At 47.9% G+C, this 15,360-nt stretch overlaps 1 protein-coding gene across 5 annotated transcripts in view; it reads right to left on the bottom strand.

Annotated features, from left to right (window-relative positions):
* Positions 1-1,298: 1,298 nt before the first annotated feature.
* The window catches only part of LOC123758679 (uncharacterized), a 465,943-nt gene continuing 451,881 nt past the window's right edge, over positions 1,299-15,360 (bottom strand). For all 5 annotated transcript variants that reach the window (XM_069334423.1, XM_069334425.1, XM_069334424.1 and 2 more), the window contains 6 exons: positions 12,044-12,535; positions 9,906-10,078; positions 8,456-8,636; positions 4,071-4,322; positions 2,420-2,607; positions 1,299-1,893 (listed from right to left, as the gene is read on the bottom strand). In XM_069334423.1, coding sequence (XP_069190524.1) covers positions 1,762-1,893; positions 2,420-2,607; positions 4,071-4,322; positions 8,456-8,636; positions 9,906-10,078; positions 12,044-12,535 — 1,418 coding nt within the window. In that variant the 3' untranslated portion in view covers positions 1,299-1,761. The remainder of the gene's footprint in view (positions 1,894-2,419; positions 2,608-4,070; positions 4,323-8,455; positions 8,637-9,905; positions 10,079-12,043; positions 12,536-15,360) is intronic.

Genomic DNA, 15,360 nt, shown 5'->3' with positions numbered 1-15,360 from the left:
CTGTCACGGGCTGCTTCCTGGGGTGTGTGTGTGTGTTTGTGTGGTGTGGGAAAAAAAAAAGTAAGTTAGTAGTTAGTAAACAGTTGATTGACAGTTGAGAGGCGGGCCGAAAGAGCCAAGCTCAACCCCCGCAAACACTACTAGGTGAATACACACACACACACCCACGAAGCAGCTCGTAATAGGTGTTTAACTCACAGGTACCTATTTACTGCTAGGTAACAGGAGCATCAGAGTGAAAGAAACTTTGCCCATTTGTTTCCACCATGGCCCGGGATCGATCCCAGGTCCCAAGATCTACGCATCCAGAGCGCTGTCCACTCAGCCACTTGGCACCCTTTAGGATGTGGAGGGGCCCGGGTGCAAGCTCGTTCCTCATACCCTGTGTTGTTCCTAGTTGTGCTTGCGGGGGTTGAGCTCTGGCTCTTTGGTCCCGCCTCTCAACTGTCAATCAACTGATGTACAGGTTCCTGAGCCTACTGGGCTCTATCATATCTACATTTGAAACTGTGTATGGAGTCAGCCTCCACCACATCACTGCCTAATGCATTCCATTTGTTAACTACTCTGACACTGAACAAATTATTTCTAATGTCGCTGTGACTCATCTGGGTACTACATGTCCACCTGTGTCCCCTTGTGGAGGGCCCCCATGCACTTGCTCCTCACACCCAGTGTAGAGGGCCCCCATGCACTTGCTCCTCACACCCAGTGTAGAGGGCCCCCATGCACTTGCTCCTCACACCCAGTGTAGAGGGCCCCCATGCACTTGCTCCTCACACACAGTGTAGAGGGCCCCCATGCACTTGTTCCTCACACACAGGGTAGAGGGCCCCCATGCACTTGCTCCTCACACCGTGCGTGATACAGTACCGTTCATGAGGCTCCTGGGGATTATATGGGTTATAACACAAGGAGGAGCCAGAATTATAGGATAGGATCACGGCTGTATAATCATAGCTGTGTAATTAACATAATATAGATGTATTACCTGCAAGTTATAAATTATCTTTAGCGTCGTGTCTCGTCACATCCAAGAGGTTATGTATGTTTTATAATTAAAAAAATAGATTCATTTGCCACTTACGATTTTCCGGTTTACATTTTAAGTATCCAAATACTGCAAGGACGTGATCCTCTTTCATACAAGAACTTGTAATTGCCACACAACCACAAACTTTGTAATACTCCATACTTATGATAACTTTTTTGCAGTCTACTTTTGGTAACTCAGCCAATGGTATTTTACCTATTGCAACTCTTGCGATATATGTAGAGGTCATAATCAAACCAACAGACAAAGGAATACAAAAGCTTTATTACAAAATATAGACAAGTTGGCCCCCGCGACCAGCCACCAGGACACAACAATAACGAGTCTTGACGCAGTAAATCTTGATGGCGACGAATGAGGACTTGAGGGAGAGGGGTGAGGAGAAAGAGTGGTAGTGAGGGGCGTGGGTGAGATAGATGGAGGGAAGGGAAGAGATGAGGGATGCTGAGACAGGGGAGAGGTGAAGGGCTTGGGGTATAAAGATATATGAATGGAAAAGTTGCACGGAGATATAGGAGACGTTGGGAGAAATGTGGAGAAGCAGTATAGATAGTAACATTGAAAACACGAAAGAGAATAGAGAAAATGATGTTTGGAAGGTGAGGGAAAGGGAGAGATAGAGAGAGGTAGGGTATACGAGGAGAGGAGGAGGAGGAGGAGGCGGCGAGTTGAGAGTAGACAAGATGAAGTGTAGGAGAGGAATGACCTCACTTGACCTTGGGAGACCCGCCCGTCACACTGGTCCTTCCTCCACCCTCCTGGCTCACACTCGACCCCGAGGCATCCACCACAGACTCCTTGCTGCCTCTGGCCACCGCCTCGCTGCTGCCTCTCGCCATCTGCAGCACAAAGTATATTTCTAGAAAATACACTGGCTAGACTTACAGGTTAACAGTCACATTCAAGTTGTGTGTAGTTTATTATGCAACCCATACCTATCCGGTGGGTGGTAGTGGGTCCCTATACCAATCCCGTGGGTGGTAGTGGCCCACGTACCATTTAAACTATGTAGTTAAGATTTTGGCAACGGACTACAGAGTGAACATAATTTGTCCTATTCAATATTCTGTCTAAAGTTAGTCCCAAAAGTGAGGACCCAGCAAAGAAAGTGAGAAGCAGCAAACAGATTGGAGGATACAAATACGTGGAAATAAAGATCAAATCTAAATATTTAAACACGTCAGTTCTAAGCTGCAACAAAGATAATTTCTGAAAACTGTAGGAAGGAGTCCTGGCCACGGCCTCTGACCTCACTACACCTCAGTATATTTACATAAAGCTGCATTACTTTAAATCTAATAAAATTGCATTAAACCTAAAAAGTCTTTACAGTTGGTGTCAGAAGAGCCTCGCATCTGTACTTACCTTGGATGAGGGCGGCGTAAGAGGTGGGTGTGGCGTCTGTAGGCGTGGTGTTTGGGGCCGAGTGGTGTGGGGGGCCCGTGGGGTGTGTGGGGGTCGTGGGGTGTGTGGGGGTCGTGGGGTGTGGGGCGGACGTGGGGTGTAGGGAAGCTCAAGGCTGGGGCCCACTACAGACAGTTCCTCCTCGACCTCTGTGGGATAAAGATGTACAGTGATTCACCGCTCACGGTACAGCAGGTCTCTTTAGCTCTATATATTACGACAAACTTAATATATCCGTTATAAGCAGGCGATGAGTCATAATAACGTGGCTAAAGTATGTTGACCAGACCACACACTAAAAGGTGAAGGGACGACGACGTTCCGGTCCGTCCTGGACCATTCTCAAGTCGACTTGAGAATTGTCCAGGACGGACCGAAATGTCGTCGTCCCTTCACCTTCTAGTGTGTGGTCTGGTCATTACCCGTTATAAATTTGTTGCTTTCTTCGGCAGTTATAAAAGTTGACAAAACTCTCAGATATTACATTTTGTTCTCAAGTGTATTCGTGTAGGCCTGTGTGTGCGAATATCTTTATGTACGCATGTATAACAAAATCCCACACTACATGAATGTATTTAGATTGTGTGTGTGTACTCACCTATTTGTGCTTGCGAGGGTTGAGCTTTGGCTCTTTGGTCCCGCCTCTCAACTGTCAATCAATTGGTGTACAGATTCCTGAGCCTACTGGGCTCTATCATATCTACATTTGAAACTGTGTATGGAGTCAGCCTCCACCACATCACTGCCTAATGCATTCCACCTGTTAACTACTCTGACACTGAAGAAGTTCCTTCTAACGTCTCTGTGGCTCATGTGGGTACCCAGTTTCCACCTGTGTCCCCTTGTTCGCGTCCCACCAGTGTTGAATAGGTAGGGGTGTGTGGTGTGTGTACCCCGCTACTATCTTGAGGTTATCTTGAGATGATTTCGGGGCTTTTTAGTGTCCCCGCGGCCCGGTCCTCGACCAGGCCTCCACCCCCAAGAAGCAGCCCGTGACAGCTGACTAACACCCAGGTACCTATTTTACTGCTAGGTAACAGGGGGCATAGGGTGAAAGAAACTCTGCCCATTGTTTCTCGCCGGCGCCTGGGATTGAACCCAGGACCACAGGATCACAAGTCCAGCGTGCTGTCCGCTCGGCCGACTGGCTCCTACTAAGCAACAGGTTTGTATTTTAAAGTTGATATGTTTTTGCACGAGAGTAATTTTAGGCAACAAGTTTAATGCGTGAATATAGGACTCTGTATAATTTCGAAAATAATTTATTGGCTAATTTAGGTGTTTGAAGAACACTTAAGAATTTGAGTGCATTTGAAATATCACTACACATTCAAATACGTGTGAATACACAAGTGTATATATTTGTTTGAATGAAAAAAAAATTAACAATATAAAATGGCGGAAACCACCGAGAAACGGAAGGTTGAGTTCCGGCAGTTTATTGTCTTAACACAGATCACCTCTGATGGTCAGAGGTGGTTCAGTTGACCTGTTTCCCCTCACATATACTGACTGGGGTGAGGCAGCTTCCCTCACGTGTACTGACCGGGGTGAGACAGCTTCCCTCACATGTACTGACCGGGGTGAGGCAGCTTCCCTCACATATACTGACCGGGGTGAGGCGGCATCACTGCTGGGTCCTCGGGCAGGGGAGGAGCCACCAGCTGGTCCTCCCTGGTTCTCCGCTGTTGTCGTCGTCTCATCACCAGTATCACCAGCACCAGCACCAACAGGCTCACCCCAACACCGCCCACCAGCCCACCTACAGCCACCCCGAGCCCACCGCTCAGCCCACTGCTGACCACCTCCGTCTGCGGCGCTTCTCTGCCTGGCTCAGGGCTGCCGGACTCTGGCAGCGGCGGCACTGTACAGGGACAAACAATTTGGCTTTAGTGGAAAATTATCATTTGCAATATAAAGAATATTCAAGAAAATTATATATTACGAAAGCATTTACATTTAATATTTTAGTTTTAAAGATGGCAAGAGTTTTTTTATTTTAACCTGTAATATTTTTTATAAAGTGCCGAAAACAAAATTATTAATTCAAACAAAAAATACAGCCACTGGCTAATATTTGGAAAGTAGATATAATTTATGTTTTTTGAGAGTGGCCGACACCCCCCTCCACCTCTCCCCCCCCCTCTCTCTCTTCTCACCCTTCTCTCTCCCCCCCACACCTCTCTATATCGACGTAGACGTCAATTCAATATTATTAAAGTAATAACATTGAAAATATTTTCACTCTCAAAAGTCACACCAACAACTACAAAAGAAACCACATAATATAATTAACACACAGCACGAGGCTTCCGTCACACTGGTCGACACACAGCACGAGGCTTCCGTCACACTGGTCGACACACAGCACGAGGCTTCCGTCACACTGGTCGACACACAGCACGAGGCTTCCGTCACACTGGTCGACACACAGCACGAGGCTTCCGTCACACTGGTCGACACACAGCACGAGGCTTCCGTCACACTGGTCGACACACAGCACGAGGCTTCCGTCACACTGGTCGACACACAGCACGAGGCTTCCGTCACACTGGTCGACACACAGCACGAGGCTTCCGTCACACTGGTCGACACACAGCACGAGGCTTCCGTCACACTAGTCGACACACAGCACGAGGCTTCCGTCACACTGGTCGACACACAGCACGAGGCTTCCGTCACACTGGTCGACACAGCACGAGGCTTCCGTCACACTGGTTGACACACAGCACGAGGCTTCCGTCACACTGGTCGACACACAGCACGAGGCTTCCGTCACACTGGTCGACACAGCACGAGGCTTCCGTCACACTGGTCGACACAGCACGAGGCTTCCGTCACACTGGTCGGGGTTATCGGCAGCTTGAAGGTCGACGCTGCCAGTGATGAAGAGCTTCACCACTACACAAGTGTGGTCGTGTGGTGACAAACTTGGGGTATACAAAGCGTCACTTTACTGTAGTAGATAATAAATGTTTGCCGTCTACAGCAGTGGTACTTGTTATTTGGTGGGATAATACCATCAGTCACTCAGGCAGAGGCTGTCATATTCTCTCTCATACATTTCTAATGTAGATTGATATTCCAGTAGGCACAAGAATCTGTAAACCAGTTGATTGACAGTTGAGAGGTGGGACCAAAGAGCCAAAGCTCGCCCCCCCCCCCCGCAAGCACAACTAGGTGAACACACACACACACCTATACCCCCGCCCCCCAATACAAGATGAAGATACATTAAGGGAACCAGATCTCAACACAGGAGAATAGAAGAAACAAGGGATATGATCACAACGTACATGATACAGAGGAGACCAAATAAGATGGACAAAAACTGGGTCTTTAAATTGAGAGAAAATAGGGCAAGAGTACACAAGTAGGAGCTGGAAAAACAAATTAGCAGAAGGAATGTAAGGAAATACTCGTACCAATTACGGCTGGTCAACAAGGTGAGTGTTGACACGAGTTGTGCAAGTTCCACCATTAGAAACTTTAAGGTCACATTCGACAAAGAATGTGTACGGCTAAACAGTAAAATTATAACAGGTACAAAAAAGGCTAAAAGGCGGGGCATAAACAGCTAGACCTCACTTGTCAGTAGTCAGTGATAGCGCAGTATAACCATGTACACAGTCCTCCCCGACCCAGTACCCCACAACCTCCCCAGCACACAGTGATGACCAAAGTCCCCATTTAAGGAATGATAGAAGCAAGGATAGTAGGGCACACATCCACACTATGGGAGATCTGCGCTCCCACACTGCTCGAGTACATCACTCTTATAGTCTGGTTCGAGTTAACATAAATCTTATGGTCCAGAACCAGAGGTGCATCGAGGCATCGGTCTATTATGTGCGGTATTGGTAACGGTCAAAATATTGGTAACGGTACCAATATTTCTTCGTCTCATAATGCCCAAAACCCAGAATGCCAAAATTCCCAGTTTCAAAAATTTAGAATTTTTCGTTATTAAACGGTGACTATTATTGGAAAAGTGGTTAATTGCTTCATCCTTCGGGCGCAGTACTGGCCGAGCACCTTAGTACTTCCTTATAGTTAAAACGAATCTACCTCTTTAGTTTAAGATCAGCTCAACAAGCTGGACCAAAACCCTTGTGGGGACTGGAGCTATCGTTAATGCATTAACATGAGTGAGATGAGCTAGAGACTGTGAGCGGAGAGTTGACATGAGTGAGACAAGCTAGAGGCTGTGAGGGGAGTGTTGACATGAGTGAGACAAGCTAGAGGCTGTGAGCTGGGTGTTGACATGAGTGAGACAAGCTAGAGGCTGTGAGCTGGGTGTTGGCATGAGTGAGACAAGCTAGAGGCTGTGAGGGGAGTGTTGACATGAGTGAGAAGCTAGAGGCTGTGAGGGGAGTGTTGACATGAGTGAGACAAGCTAGAGGCTGTGAGGGGAGTGTTGACATGAGTGAGACAAGCTAGAGGCTGTGAGGGGAGTGTCAGGGACAGAGATCCTGAACAGTATTTGCCTAGCTGGACACCGTCCTCTTGACGGTGGGATTTGAATCACCCAGAGAACACCACTCCACTGGACTGGGAGATGTGTCAACTCACTAAGTGCCTTAATTACCCCAAGACGATGGTGTTTCAAAGGGGCTATGGCACGTACACACACACACCCTGCCAATTCTCAGGGGAATTGACAGGGTAGACAAAGATGGATTATTTAACACGGGTGGTACACGAACAAGGGGACACAGGTGGAAGCCGAGTCCCCAAATGAGCCACAGAAACATTAGAAATAACGTTTTCAGTGTCAGAGTAGTTAGTACATGGAATGCACTAGGAAGTAATGTGGTGGAAACTGACTCCATACACAGTTTAAAGCGTAGATATGATAGACCTCGAGAAGCTCAGGAATCTGTACATCAGAATGTTGACAATCGAGAGGCTGGACCAAAGAGACGAAGCTCAGCCCCCGCAAGCGTGAGTGAGTACAAGTAGGTGAGTACACACACACACACACACACACACACACACACACACACACACACACACACACACACACACACACACACACACACACACACACACACACACACACACACACACAGGTTGTACCAGGTTGGCTAACATAAGAACGGCCTTTAGAAACTTGCGTAAGGAATCTTTCAGAACAGTATATACCACATATGTCAGACCAATCCTGGAGTATGCGGCTCCAGCATGGAGTCCATATCTAGTCAAGCATAAGGCTAAACTGGAAAAGGTTCAAAGGTTTCCCACCAGACTAGTACCCGAGCTGAGAGGTATGAGCTACGAGGAGAGACTACGGGAATTGAACCTCACTTCGTTGGAAGACAGAAGAGTTAGGGGGGACATGATCACCACATTCAAGATTCTCAAGGGAATCGACAGGGTTGATAAAGACAGGCTATTTAACACAAGGGGCACACGCACTAGGGGACACAGGTGGAAACTGAGTGCCCAAATGAGCCACAGAGATATTAGAAAGAACTTTTTTAGTGTCAGAGTGGTTGACAAATGGAATGCATTAGGAAGCAATGTGGTGGAGGCTGACTCCATACACAGTTTCAAATGTAGATATGATAGAGCCCAGTAGGCTCAGGAACCTGTACACCTGTTGATTGACGGTTGAGAGGCGGGACCAAAGAGCCAGAGCTCAACCCCCGCAAGCACAACTAGGTGAGTACACACACACTTAACTACATAAACTAAATAATATATTTATAGGAGTAAATATCGAGGTGAACAAATCGCATGACCAGACGAGCAGATACAGGCCACCGCTGCACCCCTACAGGCAACCCTCCCTACTGGAAAATCCTCAACCCTCCTCTCGCCCCCAGTATCCCAATCCTGCACCCCATCCCAAACCCCCAGCTCCCCCCTACCCACCCACAATGTGGCACATAGTCCCCCCAGTCCCTGCTCCTTGGTCCCCGACCAATCACCCCTCAACCTCAGCCCTTCACCCCTCCACTAATAAAGAGAAGGTCATACCAGTAATGAGGTTACCTGTGAGGTGGAATGTGGTTCTCGGGAGAGTGCGGGCGTGCATGTAGATGGGCGTGGAGCGGGCGTGGGCGGTGGCCGAGTAGAGGACGAGCTTGAGGCTGGCGGCGGGCGGCAGGCCCCTCACTGTGAACACGGGTCGACCCTCACTCACGTTGGCTATAAGGGTGCCTCCAGACCACACCTGTAACATGTTCACTGACAGGTGTTTTTTTTCATACGTACTGACAGATGTTTGTCATCTTACAGACAAAACAGGTTGTAAGCCAATCTAAACAGCTGACATGAACTATCCAACGTTTTCATTGGCTGAGGCCTACAGCACAATCACAGTTAAATATTAATTAACCTATCACAGATCCACCAGCAATAATTGCTACGACTTTTTTGTTTCTTTTATTTAAAAGGACAAAGTATTTTTAAAATAAAATCAACCATAACCCAGCTGCTGCCACACACAATACCCAGAACCTGCCACCATTATCATATACAAGTAAACAAACTAATTTCACAAGTAATAATGCACTCAACACAATAATATAACACAAACTGCTGTGACTGGCCATTGGCTGGTCACCAGCTGCTGTTGTTGCCACACTTCACAACCGCAAGTATTCCTTGTCAAACGAGTCCTCAGGCTCCTGAAGAGCTGCTAAATGCTATATGAACAATGACAGCCAATACCGGCCACTAACACGGCTCAGGTTCAAGGCCTCTCATACTCTGATGGGCTGTTTATGATTTTGGGACAATAGTTGACAGACCAACCAACATTTTACTTTAATCCCGAACAGAGATCCGGACAACAGGAAACTGTATATACTCAACTATATTATTCAAGTCTTTAAGAACCTTGAAACATGTATAATGATGAACACATTATTTAACGGAAGCTTTTCTTCAAACCAACTCCAATTCAGTTGGATTGGTGGGAATTGGTTAGATTTGGTTAAATTAGGTTAGTTTAGACTAGGTGGTGTTGGTTTTACAACCTGTTGGTGAACAGTTTGTACCTGTTCACCACCAGGTTGTCAGGTCGACAAGCAGAGCGCAACTCCAGTCTCCTGCGACTGATGGATGCCTGCTACTGGCCTGTTCTCTTAAAAAGAACGTCGCTTTTGGCCGTTTGCCCGTATGGCCGAATTTGGACGTAATTTGAAAATGAAAATAAATTTGGGATTTTTTTTTCAACAACAGTAAGTCAAGGGTCCTCTCATAGGTTAGGTGGGCAGGAAATTCTCAAAGTTTCAAAACGTTATGAAAAACGTTAATTTAAAGTGTCCTCTCATAACCTCTGCGCGTACGCCGGACGACTCGAATAGAAAACGGAACAGATCGTCACTTTTGTGAGTAGATTTCATTTTAAATTACGTCCAAATTTGGCCATAGCGCGCATACGAGCCAAAAGTGACGTTATTTTTAAGAGGACGGCTTGGGTGAAGAGTGTGCTCACCTCCAGGTTGGCTCGGGCGCTGGCTTCAGGTGACAACACGAAACTGGCGCTGGGGGAGAGGTGGGCGTGCGAGGCGTCTTCGTGGGCGCTGCGGGTGTGGGCGTCGCACTTCACCACCAGCTGCGTCTCTCCCACCATAGTAACGTTGCAGTCCTTCAGCGGCTGGGGCGGCTCTGTGGGCGGCGGGAGACGCGTTGGTGGCCAGGGTCGTCTTAGATGTAATTTAGTAATGAATGTACAAGGTAAACCAGTGACTAGCACTCACAGTGTCCGCGAGTGACACGATATCGCTAAGGATGCCATACGGGAGCGTGAAGGTGGCAGGTGTTCAGATCAGTTGCCTGCACTCAGGCCGCACTCTACTTGAGTTCCATATCTTGGGTATAGACCCACTATAATCTAGAATACAGTTCAGCATTATAGTTTAAGTCGAAGTATAGTCTTGGTATTAGGCTTAAGGCCCGTCAGTAAGCATTGTCACGACCTCCTCAATAGCTACCGACTCGCCAAGAAATATACTGTAGACCAGAGTATAGTTCAAGCCGAAAGTAAACTCTGCCATAAACACTGAGAAATGAGGTACACATTTCATTATATATTCCTCTTGATGCTCTCAGGGTGTATATTATATACACTTAATAGTATATATGGTAAAAAATTTCCTTTGCAGTTGCCAGATATTTATTTGGAGCTTGTTCAGCGCCATCTATTGTGTGGATTATACACGACCAACTGATGATGTAATTATTACAAGCAACTAATTGTCTGCAGTAACACACAAAGGTGTACACAAAGAGGTCAACTAGTTTATAATTAGTTGTCACTTACCCACGACGGTGAAGGTATGGTCACTTACCCACGACGGTGAGAAAAGCGTCATTTACCCACGACGGTGAAGGTAGGGTCACTAACCCACGACGGTGAAGGTAGGGTCACTAACCCACGACGGTAAAGGCGGGGTCATTTACCCACAACGGTAAGAAAAGCGTCACTTACCCACGACGGTGAGGCATCATTTACCCACGACGGTGAAGGTAGGGTTACTTACCCACGACGGTGAAGGAGGCGTCACTTACCCACAACGGTGAAGGTAGCGTCACTTACCCACGACGGTGAAGGTAGCGTCACTTACCCACGACGGTGAAGGAGGCGTCACTTACCCACGACGGTGAAGGAGGCGTCACTTACCCACGACGGTGAAGGAGGCGTCACTTACCCACGACGGTGAAGGAGGCATCACTTACCCACGACGGTGAAGGAGGCGTCACTTACCCACGACGGTGAAGGAGGCGTCACTTACCCACGACGGTGAAGGAGGCGTCACTTACCCACGACGGTGAAGGAGGCGTCACTTACCCACGACGGTGAAGGAGGCGTCACTTACCCACGACGGTGAAGGAGGCGTCACTTACCCACGACGGTGAAGGAGGCGTCACTTACCCACGACGGTGAAGGAGGCGTCACTTACCCACGACGGTGAAGGAGGCGTCACTTACCCACGACGGTGAAGGAGGCGTCACTTACCCACGACGGTGAAGGAGGCGTCACTTACCCACGACGGTGAAGGTACCGTCACTTACCCACGACGGTGAAGGTACCGTCACTTACCCACGACGGTGAAGGTAGCGTCACTTACCCACGACGGTGAAGGTAGCGTCACTTACCCACGACGGTGAAGGTAGCGTCACTTACCCACGACGGTGAAGGAGGCGTCACTTACCCACGACGGTGAAGGTAGCGTCACTTACCCACGACGGTGAAGGAGGCGTCACTTACCCACGACGGTGAAGGTAGCGTCACTTACCCACGACGGTGAGAGGCATCACTTACCCACGACGGTGAAGGTAGCGTCACTTACCCACGACGGTGAAGGTAGCGTCACTTACCCACGACGGTGAAGGAAGCGTCACTTACCCACGACGGTGAAGGAAGCGTCACTTACCCACGACGGTGAAGGAAGCGTCACTTACCCACGACGGTGAAGGAAGCGTCACTTACCCACGACGGTGAAGGAAGCGTCACTTACCCACGACGGTGAAGGAAGCGTCACTTACCCACGACGGTGAAGGAAGCGTCACTTACCCACGACGGTGAAGGAAGCGTCACTTACCCACGACGGTGAAGGAAGCGTCACTTACCCACGACGGTGAGGGTATAGGTGCAAGGGACGCGCGTCCGTCCGACACGGTTCCTGGCGTAGCAGACGACGTGGACGGGCGACGTCGGGGTGAGAGTGACGACAGACCGGGTAGGGGACGACGGGTCGAGACGGTGACGCAACAGTGACCCGGCCAGGTCACCGTCACCCGTATCTTCCCAGGAGTCTGGCAGGGGCGTGTCCCAGGGCCTCGGGGCGGGTGTGACCCGGGGCTCGGGGTCTGGAGGGTGACCTGGGGTCAGGTCTATGAGGCTGGGGAGCCGTGGACCAGGGGGGTCTTCGTCCCCCGTCACTACCCCCCCGCGAGAGTCCTTCCCCTTGCCCCGCGGGGGGACGGGAGGGGGCGCTGAGAGCCTCCAGGTGAAGTTCACCTCCTGAGGTACGGCCTCCACCCTGCAGGTGAGGGTGATGGTGGTGTTGGAGGCCACCACCAGGTGGCTGTGTGGCGGCGTCCCTGCACAGTACGGTGAGTCTGTCATGGGCACAATACACATTGATCACTTGACGTACAGGAACAACACGTGTATACAGTGATAGTGTATGTCTGTCCTTGTGATCTCCCGCTTGTGTGTGTGTATACTGGTCACGTTAACTGTATGACGTGTTTACCTGACCTGTTACAGTCGCGTAACGGAACTATTAATACTCTCTACTCTCATCATATTATAGAGAAAGTAAACAGTGTCAGAGGTACGAGAAAGTTTTTGAAAGAATGAAGATTGAAGGTCAGTCTCTGTCTACTCGTCTGTGTATGTCTGTATGGCAGTATGCTTGTGTACTCACCTATTTGTACACACCTATTTGTGTTTGCGGGGGTTGTATGTGTGTGTGTGTGTGTGTGTGTGTGTGTGTGTGTGTGTGTGTGTTTGTGCGCGTGCGTGCGTGCGTGCGTGCGTGCGTGCGTGCGTGCGTGCACCAGCCTACTTATTTATAAATGAAGACATAACACGATACAATGGGTATAGATTGGATAAGTTTAGATTTCGGAAAGATCTGGGTAAATACTGGTTAGGTAACAGGGTTGTTGATTTGTGGAACCAATTACGCGTAGCGTGGTGGAAGTGGGGGGTCTCTTGATTGTTTCAAGCGTGGGTTGGACATGTATATGAGTGGGATTGGGTGGTTATAAAGAGGAGCTGCCTCGTATGGACCAATAGGCCTTCTGCAGTTACCTTTATTCTTATGTTTTTAAATGTAATTTATGTAGGAAATTGTAATTCTAATGAAATAAAAACTACATCTGCATTCACTAAATTTCACATTAAAATTAATACAGAAATGTATAATTAACAAAATTAAATATGAGATCCCATGCAATTAAATAAAAGTATATTCTCAGTATACAAAATCAAACGACAAGGAATGAGCTTTATGTGTAATTATACAAGTGATTTCCAGTTTGAGAGAACTTTTAATGAATTACATGAATTTGGTTTTAGCAAATTAACCAAATTAAATGTTTAAAATACTTCACTGCAACATATCTAGCACAAGTCACACACACACACACACACACACACACACACACACACACACACACACACACACACACACAGGGACAAGATAGGGCAGACAAATTCACTACAAACGACAAGGACACGTGCGGGGAACTCAATACGAAATTCCAGGAGGTCTTCACAGTAGAGCAAGGGGCAGTCCCAGAGATAGGAGAGGGAATATCTAACCAAACACCACTAGATGAGTTTGTGATTACCAGTGGGGAGGTGAGGAAGCATCTGCTAGAGTTGGATGTGACAAAGCCTATAGGCCCGGATGAAATCTCCCCATGGATACTGAAGGAAGGAGCAGAAGCTGTGCCTGTCACTCTCCATGGTTTATAACAAATCACTGGTAACAGGTAAAATGCCAGAAATTTAGAAGACGGCGAATGTAGTCCCGATATTCAAGAAGGGTGATAGACAGGAGGCACTGTAGTACAGGCCAGTGTCCCTAACTTGCATATCATGCAAGATGATGGAGAAGACTGCGAAAAAACTAATGGAACATCTGGAGCGAAAGAACTTTGTAACGCAACATCAACATGGGTTCAGGGATGGCAAGTCCTGCCTCACAGTATTAATTAAATTCTACGACCAGGCAACAAAAGCAGGCAAGAAAGAGAGGGGTGGGCAGACTGCATATATTTGGATTGCCAGAAAGCCTTTGACACAGTACCACATAAGAGACTAGTGCACAAGCTGGCGATGCAGGCAGGAGGGAAAGGGAAGGTACTCCACTGGATAGGGGAGTACCTAAGCAAGAGGCCAGCGAGTCACTGTGAGGGGTGAGGTCTCTGAGTGGCGGGGAGTCACCAGTAAATGGTGACGACGAGTCCAAGGGCTCAGTCCTTGGACTTATACTGTTTCTGATACATGTAAATGATCTCCCAGAGGGAACAGATTCGTTCCTCTCAATGTTTACTGGTGATGCAAAAATTGTGAGGAGGATTAAGACAGAGGAAGACAATATGAGGCTACAATATGACATGGAAAAGCTGAAGAAATAGTCCAACAAATGGCTACTAAAGTTAAACCCAAGTAAATTTAAGGTAATGAAACTAGGTGGAGGAAATAGAAGGTCAGACACAGGATTCAGAATGGGAGATGAAGTCCTTCACGACACTGACAGAGAGAAAGATCTAGGAGTTGATATCACGCCAAACCTGTCTCCTGAAGCCCACATCAAGAGAATAACATCTGCGGCGTATGCAAGGCTGGCTAACATCAGAACTGCCTTCAGAAACCTGTGTAAGGAATCTTTTCAGAACTTTGTAAAACACACATGTAAGACCAATCCGGGAGTATGCGGCCCCAGCATGGAGCCCGTACCTTGTCAAGCACAAGACGAATATGGAAAAAGTTCAGAGGTATGCCACTAGGCTAGTCCCAGAACCAGGAGGCATTAGTTACGAGAAAAAGCTGCGTGAAACACACCTCACGTCGCTGGAAGACAGAAGAGCTCGGGGAGATAGGATCACCACATAAAATTCTCAGGGGAATTGACAGGGTAGATTATTTAATCTTCCCTGTCAATTCCCTGTTATGGATTATTTAACACGGTTCGTGTACTTGTGGTACACGAACAAGGGGACACAGGTGGAAGCTGAGTACCCAAATGAGCCACAGAGACATTGGAAGGAACTTTTTCAGTGTCAGAGTAGTTAGTAAATGGAATGCACTAGGAAGTGATGTGGTGGAGGCTGACTCCATACACTTTTTCAAATGTTGATATGATAGAGCCCAATAGGCTCAGGAATATGTGCACCTGTTGATTGCCAGTTGAGATTCGGGACCAAAG

The sequence above is a fragment of the Procambarus clarkii genome, chromosome 31 (assembly GCF_040958095.1).
Source record: "Procambarus clarkii isolate CNS0578487 chromosome 31, FALCON_Pclarkii_2.0, whole genome shotgun sequence".
Lineage (NCBI taxonomy): Eukaryota > Metazoa > Arthropoda > Malacostraca > Decapoda > Cambaridae > Procambarus > Procambarus clarkii.
Note: the sequence above shows the minus strand (reverse complement) of the source record. Positions and strands in the feature narration are given on the sequence as shown.